The sequence below is a fragment of the Zosterops lateralis genome (assembly GCF_965231275.1).
Source record: "Zosterops lateralis genome assembly, chromosome: 6".
NCBI lineage: Eukaryota > Metazoa > Chordata > Aves > Passeriformes > Zosteropidae > Zosterops > Zosterops lateralis.
In genome coordinates, this window is record NC_139761.1 from 5,757,904 (window position 1) to 5,773,189 (window position 15,286).

Genomic DNA, 15,286 nt, shown 5'->3' on the forward strand with positions numbered 1-15,286 from the left:
TCCTGATAATCAAAACTATTCAGCTTGTACAAATCTCTGCTGTCTTTTCAGAGATAAATGATAACTTTCATTTGTATTCACCTGATATCATTTAGAGTGCACTTATGTTTTCAGTGATTTAAAAACCTTTTCTTCTGCACAACAGGCTTCACTGTATAATTACTCTTGCTTTGTCTCAGAATAAAAATGTGATCTTTTCAGGAAGAATTTTTCTTTCCACGTTAGTTTAAGATTGTGCTGGTTTCCATGTGTTAAACTCCTCACTAAGGAGAGGATTCCCTTCCTTTCAGGACTTGTTATCACTGCTACATCTGGTGTGTTTTAAGATAATACACATGTGGTTTGTGCCTGCTATAGACATGTGATTTTAGTTATCCTTACCCTTTCTAAAGAAATCAATTTTTTTATAGGTCCTTGTTGCAACTACAATAATTATCCAGAATATTGGAGGTAAGAGACTTCATCTGCTCACTATTAACTGTGTGACAGGCTTCAAAGCTCCACGAGCACCAAAGGCAATAATTAAAATGTTTTTAAGAAACTGATTAAAAGGACAGAAAACTTAAGGGAAAGGCTTTTGTGATGGTGTTAAGCAGAAGGGATAGATGGGGGAACTCTGGGGGTTGGATTTTCTGCCTGTTGCTGCATCCCAGGATGTGGAGCACATCCATTGGAGCTGCAGTGCTCACTGCAAGGGGCTCAGGAAGCAGCAGCATCTCCTCTCTGCTGTTCTGTACATCTGTATCTGGTAGCTGCATTTTATCACATCATGTGTTTTGGGTTTCGCTGTTGGAACCTGCTCATGCATTTCAGTGATTTGTGCAGCAAGTGAATGTTTACTTAGCTATGATGTTTCATATGTTCTGCATTAATGGGAGCTTTCCTTTTTTAGCTCAATAACTTTATGTTTTTTGGGGGAGTTGTTTATCTTCCTGACTTATATCATGTGGGCTGTCCACTTCCACTGTTCGTATTTTGTCTTCCTTGGTACCTGGCATAATAAAATAACATTCCCTGCTTTTGTACTTGAGCTCTTACTCAGGTGTGCTCACAGACTTGACAATCACTGTCAATAATTTAGAAATGATTTGTCTGAAAGTAGGCAGAACAATTTGAAGTCTAACAGAACAATTTTAATTTTTCTTTGGTTGTAAATGTTTTGGATGCTTTTTTTTTAAATGAAGGAATCAGCAAGCAGATACCCATGTTCACATACATCAGCAGAAGGAAACAGCATTCCAGTGCTGTTCTTCTTTCCTTTAAGATTGCCTGTCAAGTCCAGAGAATTCAATGATTGCTGTTTTTTGTCACTGTGTAAACACCTAGGACTAGACAAAGTAACTGTGCTTTCATGATAGACTTGGAATATTTTCTTATACTTAAAGTTCCAATATAATAAAGCTGCCCAAATGAAATGGCTATAAAAATTCAAGCATTAATTTTAGGCAGGAGTGACCACAGCAATTCCGAGATTAGGAACTATTTGTTCATACAGGTTTTAGAGGATGTTCTGTAGCAATGAACAAATCTTTCAATTTCCTTTCCCATTTGAGTGGACCTCTAAATAAACAGTACAAGAGAAGGAGGGATACACAGAGCAGGTTCTGGAGATGCTGGGATCATGTACAAGACTCTGTTGTCAAAGGAAATATGGCTCTCATTTCTTCCTCATCACAGTTCATAACCTCCTCTGTGCCATTCTTAATAAAATTTAGTTTAGTAACTCCAGAGCCCCAAACCAGTGCATGCTGGATGCTGCAGTCCAAGTCCCCCTTGTCAGGAACCAGCTCTGAAGGTGACTATACTGCAGCCTGACAGCCTCCTAAAAAAATCAAAAAAAGATATGAAGAGTTCTCTTCACTTCTCACAGAGCCTTGACTCTTAAGGAGCTGCATGGAAAGAAAAGAGTTTTTCTTGTCTTTCTGGTCCTTCTGCACATTTTACATGGGAAAACTGTGGAGTGTAGTTTGCCCTGAGTGGGATCCATGCTGGGATCAGGTGTAAAACCTGGGCTCTGCCTGTTGTGCTGGTTTGGAGTGTTCCCCTCTTTCTGTTTTTCTGTCTGGCTGAAGGGACCAGGAACGTGGTGTGTGTTGGGCAGACATCCAGACTCTGTCAACATCTTTGATTTCAGAGGAAGGCTAAAAATAAAATTGTTTTGTGTTACCTCTTCCATAATCAGACCTGGGTTGCATCATATGGTATCTTATTTCAGAAGTGATTAGAGAGCATGAGATAATGAAAGATGGCTTGTGATTAAGCAGCTTTACAAGGGTTATTGTCACTATCTGCATCTAGTCTGGGCTTTTTTTAAAGTTTGCTCTGATCCTTTCTAAAAATAGTCTAAGTGCAGAAGTGATTTACATTAATTTGTGGTGGAGAGAGCATTTTAGTAATAATTTTAATAGTTATGTTTTGCAATTTGTCATCTTTGTGTTTTTTTAAAAGAAAGCTTAATGTGCAAATTTGAATTTGACATTCTAATTGCAAACACTTAGGGGTTTGTGTAGATGAGGGAACTGACTTTTTCTATTACCAGGATACCCAAGGGAAAAAAAATAAACATTTTTGTGCAGCTTCAGGAAAGCACTGATTGGTCAAATTAAGGTTAAAAGAATTGATTTCAAGTACATTGTTTTGAATCTCTAACACGAGTATTCAACTTTTCCTGCAGATTTTTAATTGTCCCTTGGAAGGCATTTAATTAATCCATGTAACACAAATCAAATACCAAAATCCGATAAAGTACCAAGGTTAACTAAGGATGCAGTGGGATACTGAGCTAACTTTTCAATATCCAGATGTAAATTAGAGTCATTTTAATACCATAATTCAAAAGACTTTATAGAATATGTAGAGCTTAGTGACTAAACTTGGAGAGCATTTGCCTTGCTTTCCTTATAATGAGTATGTTCTTGTTCTTGCAATATAGGTATTTGTTAATGAGGGAAAATTAAAGGTGCTACTAATTTTTACATCCCATTTCTCAGGTTTTTGGTCCAATCCAGCAGCCCTTTAATGTACACAACCAGTGCTTGGTTTCTTGTGAACTGCCTTGTCCCGGGCAGGGCTGGTTGGTGTGTGTGGGTGCAAAGAGCATTTGACAAAGGAAACTGTCAAATTGCATTTCCCAGGATGTTCAGGTTTGTTCATCTGCTCCTCCCAGCCCTGTCCTGTCACACACAACTTTCTCTGGAGTGATCTTCCCAAGGTCCATTTCTCACCTGTTGTGAAAAAGAGGATCTTGAAGGGTCCCAGATCATGTCAGGTGCCCTCAAAGAAGGGAAAGAACCCTTGAGGAATTGCAGGCCTGGATGCACACCAGGAGAGAGGGGGGCTGCTGTCAGAAATGCAGAGTTCCATGGCCCTGCTGGCTCTTCACGCCATCCTGCCCAGGAGCAGCTGGGCTTGGATGGATTCCCTGCTATTGTTCATTGGTGTTGTGCTTCTAGGAAGTGATGGATGAGGCACAGTGGGCCAGAGCTGTGGCTGGGAATCACACAGCCCTCCCTCTCCTCTGCCAGGGAGGTTTTGTCAGCTTCCTAGGTGCTTTCTGAAGGAGGACAGCAATTTCTCCTTCTAGAATTATCCTTTCTGTGGGTGTGACTGAAAAGGAGGACAGTCCACAGCTGTGTGCCCAAGAGAAAATCTTTAGGACTCCTAAAGCATGTGCAATAAAGTTAGAGAAGGGCTGATTTTTAGCGAGGCTGGTGGAAAAATGGAGACAAACACAATAAAGTATTGCACAAGAGCAGCTCTCGGGCCATTGCCAACACTAACAAATCCCAGCACTGAGGTTTGCAGGAAGCATGTGGAGTTCTCCAGCGTGCTTCCCAGGGCTGCCACCCCCTGAAGGTCCCTGCTGCCTGAGATATGGCTGGGCACAGAGGGCCTGGTGCCTGTGTTGGATACAAACATCAGCCCAAACTGCTGACAACAGGAGTTTAATAATTTAAAATTTATTAGCAGTGGGATTAAGTGCTGCGATAGAACCTGTGGTACCACCATGTTGCTTAGGTGGTCTCTGTGAGGATTTTTGCTATATATATATTTTTTAATTTCTCCGCATAACCTGCCTTTGCTTGTACTGCCAGTGCAGTCATACTTTGGAGCTAAACTTTCCAGACAGCTATTTTAATTTTACAAAGAATTATTTGTTTCCTCATATAATTCAGTGTAATTTCTATAACTTTTTGATTTTTTGTTTCCATATTCTGGAGATAATGTGTACCTCAAAGGTACACACTTTTCTTCTTTGTAAGAATCAATAATGAGGGAAAAAAGCTCATTCTGTGGCCCTGGAGCAATTTTTATCCTCAGCACTGCCTGAATGCTGCAGGCAGTGACTGGAAGAAGTGACAGGATTCATTCCAATGGGTGATGCTGCTCTGTACATTTTATGGCCTGTTAATACACTCAAGGTGACAGACAATACACAGAGACCCTGCTGGGAGTGCAAGACACCCTAAATATGTATTTACAATCGCGTGCTTGGTATTTTTCAAGCTTCCCGGAATGAACCGAGAGGCGTTGCCGCTGTGCAAAGCAGATATTTAAAAAAAGCAGCACCACCCTCTGCTGGCCTGGGCCGCGTTCCCGGGAGAGCTGCCGGCAGCCCGGCGCCTCGGGAACCTCCGCCTTCTCTCTGCTCTATTCCACATCCCCTCCCCTTCGTTTTTCTGGGGTAAACAGGGAAATATTTAACTTACCTCCCCCATATAAAAAAACTCCAAAAACCAAAAAACAACCATATATATATATATATATATGTTTGTGTGTGCTTTCTTTGAGTGCCTGCTTAGAGGTGCTGTGCAGAGACAAAAAAACCCCTCCTCTTTTATCAAGCTGATTGGGCATTTTTTAATTGAAAATAATTTTATTTTTTGTTTTTCTTTTTTTCCTCCCTCCCCCCACCAAGTTCATCCATTCTTCAATTTCACAAAATTTGTTTCAAACTTAAATAATGCAACTTTTTCCAGGCTGAGGGAGCAGATGGGAATAACCTTGATGATCAATGAGAACAATATTCCTGAAATTTTGAAAATTAATGAATTGTGCAAATCATGGAGGAATAAAATAAAATACAGCTTGTTATGTCCTGAGACCTGCATCCTTAATACCTTAAGAAATTACTGAGCTTCCTTTAAGTATGGGAAATTGAATTCTGTTTTCAAACAAACTTGAATGTTTGTTTTCACAGCGCGGTTTGCTTTTGACCTGAAAGCCTCATTATCCTGACTGATTCAAAGTGAGGATTTCCAGTGCAGAGCTGCCTTAATTAAGGGCAGGTTTGTCAGCTCCTGTACTAATTTAACAATTGATGACCCATGTTCCTGTGTTTTCTTATTGCAGTGAATGGTTCTTGGAAGGTTGGATATTGTAAAGAATATTAAGCTTGCTTTAAATAATACTATAAAACCCCAAAACAGTAATCCCAACCTGCAGCTGTACTACAGAATGGAATATATGATGAGCTGCATAGGAAACTTTTATATTCTTTTAGCATAAATGTACATATATAATTAAACTAATGAAGTTTTACCAAAAGCAGTCTGCCTGTGTGTTCTGTTTAGAATAAGAATAATTTTTTTGTTTGTTTTTTAAGCTTGCTTAGGAAAGTTCCAGATTAATTCAGGTAAAAGCTAAAGATAGAAGGAAATGGAAGCAGGGGAGCAGAAATTCATCAGGATGAGTCTTCATAGTAGGAAGACAAGCAAAGAAACTGATAACCTGTTTCAGTTTTCTTGGAATTTCTCCATATGAATAAGGATTATATCTTCTGTCACACATTCCATTCTACATCTACATTTAAAAACCAAACAAATTATCCCAACATTCTTTTTTTTACGCTTCCACTAAGAGGAAATATTAAAACCAGTACCTGCCCTCTCTTCTCCTGTGGGAAGTTTGGAGGGGAGCTTTTTTCCATCTTTTCACAGTGCTTAAAAATGCAACTCTATAGGGCTTTAATACAATCATCTACAGTGACAGATGAGGAAAAGCTACCCAGAAGAGTCAGTCCCTTCAATGAAATGATTTGAAGGGATTTATCACCATAAATTCTATGTTTACTTACAAGTTGATTGTACATTCTCTGACATCCTTGCTGTGGACTTGGTCTCTTTTTGGGTAGGATAATAAGAAAAAGTTAAACTTTTTTTCTGCTAACCCACATATTTTAAGTTTGGGCTACCTCAGATGAGGTAGTTTGAGGACTATTTATAAAGCAACCTTTTCTCTAGTCTAGCAGCTGTTTTTTTCAGATAGGGGCACAAATGCTCAGTGTTAAGCAGTATTGGTAGCACAGCACAGACATGCTGAATAATGTATGCATGCTGTGTGTATTTATAGAGTCACAGCTCATGCTGGCACTGCAGGCTCTGGTAATGGAAGTGTAAAGCAATTACTCTCTTTTATATTTTAATAAAATTTTTGCTTTTTCTGTCAAAGAGCTAATATCATGTTTTCAGATCATGGCAAAGTGATAGGTATTTTAAGAGCAATATTTCTTACTGCTTTCAACACAGTGTAAGTTTACAGAATAATAAACTAATAACATAATTATGATTTCTGGTGTGTCTAAGCCTGTTGGGAGGTTCAGAACTGTTCTTCATCAAGTAGCTCTTCGTGCATACAGAAGATTACCTAAAACTGACATTATATATGCAAATCCAGAACCTGAAAATTAAGAAGTGACCATGTGAAGGTTGTTCACATAGTTCTAGTTCAGTCCTTATGGCATCTCCTGTTGCTGCAGCCTCAGACTGGGCCATTGCACAGGGTTTGTTGTGCAGGAAGCCTGTGTACCTCAGTGCTGGAGTAGATATCTTGTGTCAGTATTTCAGAGTGGGGTAAATCAGTAAAAGGGTGATTGTGCTTTTTGTCATGTTCACTTGTGCCACAGCTCAGGTGGCCGTGTAATCTCTTCCCTGTGTTGCACATTAAAGCTGCCAAGGAGAGCTGAGCTTTCATTTGTACAACACAACCTGATGTGGCCATGGGGGGCATCAGGGAAGTGAGGTGCAGATTTTTATTTGGAGCAAAGGATATGTGACTTTTTGTCTATCATACTCTATGTTCTCAATTCCTCAAGTAGAAAAACACTATCACATTGTTTTAGTTTTTCTTGTTTTAGTTTCATCTTTAAAAAACACAAACAAACCAGCCGTGCTCTTTGCTCACTCTGTAGTGTGTTGCAGAGTTACACAGTGGTTTGTGTTTTCATGCCAGGTAAAGCTATAAGGCTTGTTTCTCCTGAAGAGAATTAAAACTGTGTTTGCAAATGAACTAAAAGTGGAATTCGGCTTTTTAAACTGTATTAAGTATGGCCATCCTGCTCAGATTCATGTACAAGATCCAGGTCTTGTTTAAGCATCAGGATATAAATAAAATTGTTTAATATTCATTATTCGTCTTTTAGAACAAGCAAGAGAATATAAAAAGTATCCTACTATGTGCGATTGTTTCCCATATGCCTAGAGAAAGGAAGAAAGATGCATGCAAATGTTCAGCATGCACAAGTTTCTTGGTGCAGGACTGGCTCCCTCCTTAGGGGTGGAATTCAGTGAAATAGGACTCCTCTCAAAAACAAAGAGTGAGCAACAAAGGATAAGTGATCAAGTGATTAGCCAGAGGCTAATAGGAATGCAAGGGCAGAGTGACAGATTGCATATTGGAGGAAATCTGATCTGGAAATTAATTTGAAGGTTTCTGCAGTGGAGACTGCAAAAGAGTCACTCTTGAAATCTTTCTGAAGGACATAAATAAATGAAAATTCTGACTTGCTTGTGTATAAACTATTTATCATACAGGAGAGAAAGCTAATGGATAAATAAGGTTGAATTGCAGTTTAGAGGAATTTTCTTTCCCTCCTCCCCCACTTAGGTTTTTTTGGTTTTTTTTTTAGTTCTAATTAGAATGAAATATGCAGCTGCCTGCAACTTAGCATGAAAAATTGGGTTAATTTACTTACAAATTCTAGTCACTTAGAAATATGCATGCTATAATTCTCTCTGGTTGAACCTACATTCTGTTGTAGGAGAGTAAATCAGGACAGCAGATAAATACTTCAGCACACACAATCAACAGCTACATGTCACTAAATATACATAAATATTGGAAAAAAACAGAACTTTTAATTATGAAGAAGTGAATATTGTTATTTAGTGACTTACCAAATGGTTTTAATTTAACCTTGCAATAGGTAGATGTCACTTTGTATTAATAGAATTCTCTTTCTTTATAGTGACCACTTTACCCTTTTCTTCAAAATTTAACAGTAAACTGCTGTAGTTCAGAGTGTCTGAGTCCACACATCTTTTCCTTTAAGATTCAAAAAAATCCTTAAATAAAAAATCCCACACAAACTTACTCAAATATCAGCTTATGAAAGTTTGTTGGCTTGCCTTTTCCAAATGTATGTTTTAATTTTAAAGCATGAATAATTACACCGTGCTAAAATTCTACAGAATTACTAAATACAGAACAGTAAAATTTGAGTACAACAGATGAGTTTTTGTCAGGGATTGAATGTAACTTTAAGCTTTTACTGACACATTCCTAAAATTACTTGCTGCTGCAGGATGGAAATTAGTTTCACGTAGGCTTTGATGCTCGTTGAAGCTCTTTGTAAAACTTGATTTTTTCAGTAATTCTCTGCTGGTTACATAAAAAAAGCAACATGAACAGTATGTGAAGGTATCAGACTGGTATAAATTGGGATTTACAAACCCCCTCATTCATTCCTTTGATCACAGTATTTAGTGAAGGGGAAAAGTGACGCTGTGAAGGAGCTTTTGGATTGCTTTCTGCTGAATAGAATTAAAAACACTTCATTTCAAGTCAATGCTCCTGTAAGAGTAGCTAAAATTTTCTTTTCTACTTCACAGTTCCTCTACAGTTCTGCACTTGATATTATTGTTGGGATCTTGCTGGTGATGGATTTATCATGAGAAGCAGGGATGTGTCACTGATAATCCTCTTAGCTCTTAGGACCAATCCTTACAGTATATAAAAAACAACCTTTCAACTCCTATACTTGTGTTTGAATTTCTGTCTTATATTTATTTAGTGCAACAGCAGTTGAGCAACTATGAAAACTGAGTCTTTAAAAAACCCTATTGTATTGAGAGAAACAAAAATTTACTCTTATCATGAATATTGTCTTATAAAGAGGAAGGAGAAGTGCTGCAGCCTTATAGTCTGTCTCTAGCCCATAGATCTGTATTCCCAGGTAAGAGGGCAGGCCTATATATTATATTACCTTTTAGTCCTTCGGGTTATGTTTTCCCTGTTTCAAGGCTCACACTGTAAGAGTCTCTTTGGAGGCATTAGCTGACATCAGTGCAATACTTGCAGCTATTTTTAAAGGAAGTATATGAGAAAATAAATTCTGGTTCTGGTGCCTCGGTGTCTCACTCAGGGCTGAGATGTTCCAGGCTGTGCTGGCTGAGATGCTGCTGTTCCTCTGCTAATTCTGTCCTGCTTCTGTTTGCAGCCATGTCATCTTATCTGTTCATTGTGAAGTCTGAACTTCCCGGGGCTGTTGCGGGGTTTTTGAGTGGAGCTGAGAGCGGGTAAGGGAAAATGCTTCCTGCATTCTGTGTTTGTCTTGAAGAAAAAAGGGAAAGAGATGGGTACTGACACTTCTCTGATCTCACACATGAAAATAAAGGGTCATTTACATGTGTTGTTGGAATATGAAATGTATTTGGCAAGTGCAGGTCTTCTGCAGCACACACACACAGAGCGTGATTCTTTCCTCATGGCCATTTCCCATCCTACGACCTTAAAGTCACTGGCAGAACTCCATCTACAGGAATCTTCTTTCTGTAATATTTTATAAGGGGAAGCAGGAAGGTACTGGGAGGGAGAGGAAAAGAAACATTTCCACTGCTGTCATGTTATCACTTCTCCACATAATTCAAAATCACAGTACGAAAAATGACAGGCATTTATATTGAAATACTTTGTTGTCTTGTTTTAGTAATTGGACTTGCCTTGGGAAAAATGCCAGGTTTCCAGACTTGGCTTATAATTCCTCAACTTGGCTCCCAGTAAAGAAGTTATTTCTCGCAGTTGAGCTGTAAAGCTGTTTGTAAGGAGTGTGCCCCTCACATTTCCATCAGAACTGTCCCAAGAAATCTAAGGCAAACACCGCAGCTTCAGCACTGAAATAATCTTGTTTGAGTTGTTCCAGTGCGGCTGACATTTGTAACAGTGTATCTTGGAGTGCATTAGGGCTGTTTTTCCAAACTGCTATTTTCAGATGTTTGGAGCTCAAAAGTTGCTCTGGATTGAAATGTGGTGAAATTGTTTCAAAGCTGTGTGATGCTTGTATTATTCCTGGATGATGAGGGTGAATTCTAAGTGGGAAATTAGTTTGTTAAAAAGGTACTTTAGTTGATTTTCTATTTTATCGCTTACAACTTAAGGATTTTATAATGAGCTTGAAAAATTAATTGTGGCTGTAATCTTGCTTTCTGTCTTTCTACTTTCCAGGCCCTCACAGTTTTAGTAAGTTTTTTTTGTCAATTTTCTCTTTTTTCCTAAACTTATTACATTTTATGTTATTTTTAGTCTGCTAATGTATCTCTTCCAGCTGTGGTAGTCATCAGCTTTTCATTTGGGTTCTGTAACCTTCTCCTTCAAGCTCATACTTCAGCCTCACTCTCCACACACAGTGCTGTTGAGCTGCTGCTGTATCTGCTGAGTGTATTCCAATCTGTCCAGCCCCAAATTTAGCATCTAACATCTCTTACTGCTGGCTTTAGTTTTATGTCAGCTCTGCTTATGCAAAGTGATTTTTCTTTCAGCAAAGGTACACTTTGAAACAAACAGCTTAAGAAAACTCCTTGTAAGTAGAACCTGGAGGTACCTTGTGCTGCTCAAAGGTTGTTTTGTCTGAAAAGGGCACTGTGAGAACTTCTTCATTAAGGTACCTGTGGGATAATGCTCTCAAAAATGTTTTCTATCCAGGTCCTACCTCAGATCTCCTGGATGTGAGCACTGAGGCAGGTTACAGTGTTGAACTGTTTGTTACAAATCACCTGAGCTGCTGTAATCCTCAGTGATCTGTCAACTCTGCCAACACTCACTCTTCTTCCTTAGCTGGAATTACAGCTGGAGATGGGATTGAAGTTCAGCTTTGCATTTAGAAGGAGCTGAGATTGTCCATAGGAATCCTAACCACAGCTCCAGTGCTTAGGTGATTGGCAGCCTGGTCTCCTCCAGTTTCTGCCTCTGTAAATTGGAGTTCTTGCATTAATCAATGTTTATTTAACACAATTTCCCTCCTCTAGTAATTGTCCAAGCAAATTGTTCAAGTGCAGTGGCCAAGAGGTATTCCAGGAGCATACACATACGTGTGCCCATATCTGTATTTAATTTCTTCTGCCCTATTAATGGCTGTGATAGATCATAATCTTTTCTTTCTGTGTATTTTTTTTGCAGCTGTTAAATGTACATTTTTACTAACAGACATTTTAAATTGTAGGAAATTGTTCAACAAAAATAGGTAATCAAATGCCAAGCCTAAGAAGCAACTTATTTATTCAAAGGGCATAAATATTGAATAGTTTGATTCTACTTCTTTACCTGGACCACTTGTTTCCAGATGGGGATTGCACAACTGTTCTGTTTCTGTTAAGGCATTTTAGCATCTGATACACTTTCATTTGGTGCAGAATTTATCTTAACTGTAGTTAGGATGTATCAAAAGTGTCAGTTAAACTATCTGTGAAAGTATTTTATATGCATAAACCCCCCTGAGCTGTACATTTGTGAAAGCCATTTAAAGAATGCTCTGTGCATTAAATTATTTTTATAGATAGAGGTTAGCAGGTGTGCATGTGTTTGAAAGGATCAGAGCCAGTCTAACACATCCTCATGTCTTTTTAGAAAACAAAACCATGCAATATGAGCACTTATTAATATTGAGTGGAGATGTTTCTGTCTGCATAACAAGAATTCCACATAGTTTTGATGACATGAACATAATTTCAAATGAGGATTGTGTTAAAAAGCTGTAATTTGTGAGCCCTCTGTTAACGTTTAATGACCCTGTCAGAGGGATGTGATTGATGCAATTAAGTTGTCTTGCTTGTGTGTTATATAATTGATATGAACTGAGAGTAAGATCCTAATTTAGAACATATGAATATCTTGTTCTGTTGAATTCAGGAATGAAATTAAAGCGATTTTTAAATGTCTGCTTTTAGTTAAAATAGGGGGGAGGGAGGAGAAACATCTGCATGCCACAGCTTTTTCAGCAGTCAAGGATTTATAATCTGTATTTCATATTTTGAATGCTTTTATCAAATAGGATTAAATTTACAGATCAGATTGATTTTAAAGGCACTATCAAAACATTTATTTTGCCTTTGGAAAATAAGTGTATTTTTACAACAGTACTTTGAGGAGAAAATGAACACATTTTCCAATAACCAGCCCACTATGCAGTTGTTTTGAGGTTCTTTTTAAGTATAAGAATTGGTATTCCAAAATGAAGCAGTGCACAAAATCACTTTTTCTCCTTCATTTCCTCACTGCTCTTTTCCTCTCTGTTCCCCCCTCACCCACAAATGTTTCTTCATTTACCATAAAGTAACCAAAATAATTTTCTGTCTGTTCTGCTGAGCTTGTCAACCTCGGTGGCAGCTGTGGGTTTGCTGCATGTTTAGAATCAGGAGATTTAAACAGAGGTCCCACATCTACACATAGTGCATGTGTAGATGTTCTCTGCCATGATGCTGTTCCTCCTAATCTGAACATCCACCAGACTGGAAAGAAAGAAAAAGTTTAAAAATACATGAATGCCAAGTAATAACAATGTGAAGAGTAAATACTACAGCAAGAAGCTGATTTTGGCAAAGTTGCTTCTTCGCTGTAGCAGTAGCAGACATAGCTAATAATGCACTTTTTGAAGAATGGTATGTTTTGACTTGTTTTTAATACATTGTCACATGGTTGCTTTGAGTTTTGATACAGTGAAGATGTCCTCAACCTTGAAATTTCTCTGTTCACTTAGATCTTCTTTTCAAACAAGTGACACAAGTGGCTGTCCATGATGTATAGCAGTAGTTAATATACCTGTATGATGATTCTTCTTTAACACAGGTGTTATGGTACTTCCTTCATGATAACTTGAGGTGCTGCCTGTTTATTAGGTGCTAACCATATCCTGGACTAAATAAACTGGAAGGTCAAAAGTCAAGGTGTTTATAGGTGGTAAAGTGGGAGGCTGATGTGCAAGATGTTTATCAGTACAGGATATGGTTATTGCCAAGTCAGGGCAGCCACCCTCAAGATGTTTCTGTTACTTAACAACTTATCCATCTGTGCTTTCCTCACTTCAGAGATGGGATTCTGATGCTTCAAATAGATTTTTAGTGTATGAGGACTTCATGTGCCTCTACAATGCTTTTTTAATATGTGTGGTTTTATGTATAAACATTCTACCAGATTTCATCAGCATCATTTTTATCCCTTCTGTCCTTTACATCTTTCATGGATGTATGCAAGGAAGGGAAGCTCAGCAGTGAGAGGGAATTGATGTTGCTGTTTCTTCAGGTGTGTAAATATGCAGCTCATTGTAAGCAGTTTTAGCTACACACAGTGCTGTGTAAGTACTTCTGCTGGAAATCTGTAGAGTGTGAAATACCCTTCCCTCTGACCATTGCTGTGAATCAAGGCAGGGATTTGCATATTGTGCTGATGAGAAATATTAATTGGCACACATCACACCCTGATCCATGCAGACACTTGCCTGTGGAACATTGTTTGCAGTGTTGGCTTCTTAGGGAATGGTGCTCTCCTCTGTCATTATCTGTGAGCTCTGTTTTGTATCAGTGTAGGAAGTAGGAGTACAAATTCATGTAAATAGCATGTGGGACAGGAAATTATTTTTTTTCTTGTCCTAGTGCTTGCTTTGGCTAAGATCACAGTTCTAAATTAAACATATTTTTAGGACTCCTGAGCTTTGTATCAATCCTAAATCAATTTTCCAACAGGTCTTGGTACCTCGATGGGAGACTGCTGCTGCTGCTTACCTCAGTGTGCATTGTTTTTCCTCTTGCCCTTCTTCCTAAAATTGGTGAGTAATTAAAGGAGAGAAGCGAATATTATTCTACTTTAGTAGCAATTACAGTTGAAGACTTTAAAACCTTAATGGGTTATTTATTTATTTAAACTGGCAGGGGGCTGCTGTTGGTGGTGATTACTTAAGTTGTTGTAGTGTGTTCTGCCTTCCAGCCCTGCCTAGTTAACCTATTACTTGGGTTGCAGTAGTATTTTGTCTGCAATACTAAAATAAAATCTTTACAGCAGAACATTAAAGAGCTGCATTTACTTACAGCATGCCATTAGTGGTAAGCCAGTTCTAATTCTGCCCTACAAAACTACATAAATGATCTGTGACAGGCAGTTGGAATGTTGTTATTCTGAGTCCTAAGCCCCAGATACCAAGCACTGTAATAGAAAACATGCCTAAAATGTAAAGCTTTAGCTGTACATTAGGATCACTTTCCTTATAAATTCTCTTTTATTTTTACTGTTATTTTACAGGCTTTCTTGGCTACACAAGTAGTTTATCATTTTTCTTTACGGTGTACTTTACTCTTGTGGTAAGTTAAAAATCTCTATGCAGCTTATATTTTTTTTTCCTTATTGTTTGAATGTTTTCATAAGCCTGTTTTGAAATTAATTGTCTTCCCTTCCCCCTTAATTTTTTAATGTGAAATTTAGAAATTTTCTTCAAGTTCAGTATGTTCTTGCTTGGACAAATTACATTTGTTTTGCTGAGGCTGGGAAGTGTGTATGAACTTCCAAGCATGTGAAAAGAATTTAAAATAATTATATTTTGGGCTGGTAAATGTAACAATCCTTTTTTTTTTTTTTTTTTTTTTTGCTGATGGTGCAGCAAAGGGAGCTGGCACATATATTTTTGTTTCCCTACTAGCAGAGGAATGAAATTCTGTTTTCTTAACTTCTATTACTTACTGCAACTAGTGCAGCAGAAAATTTAATATACTCCAAAATAAATTAAATTTACATGTATAATGGAGTGACAGAGTTCAGAAAAAGGCAAAGAAAACTAGAACTTCATTAAGGCAGTTTACAAGATTCATTAATACGTCAATGACCTTATTCTCCTTTCCAGCTGAAAGGAAAAGTTCTTTTCTCTGAGCCATATGGGGGTTTTTGACCCTGATGTTCACCTTCTCAAGGCCCCTGTGAGGTAGATGTTTCCAAATATCGAAAGTGAGACCTGCTAGGCAGATCTAAGAGA

At 38.1% G+C, this 15,286-nt stretch overlaps 1 protein-coding gene across 1 annotated transcript in view; it reads left to right on the forward strand.

Annotated features, from left to right (window-relative positions):
- SLC38A6 (solute carrier family 38 member 6) overlaps positions 1 to 15,286 on the forward strand; it is a 37,914-nt gene that overhangs the window by 8,139 nt on the left and 14,489 nt on the right. Inside the window, exons 5-8 of the mRNA XM_083862983.1 lie at positions 411 to 450; positions 9,497 to 9,575; positions 14,010 to 14,092; positions 14,563 to 14,621. Coding sequence (XP_083719109.1) covers positions 411 to 450; positions 9,497 to 9,575; positions 14,010 to 14,092; positions 14,563 to 14,621 — 261 coding nt within the window. The remainder of the gene's footprint in view (positions 1 to 410; positions 451 to 9,496; positions 9,576 to 14,009; positions 14,093 to 14,562; positions 14,622 to 15,286) is intronic.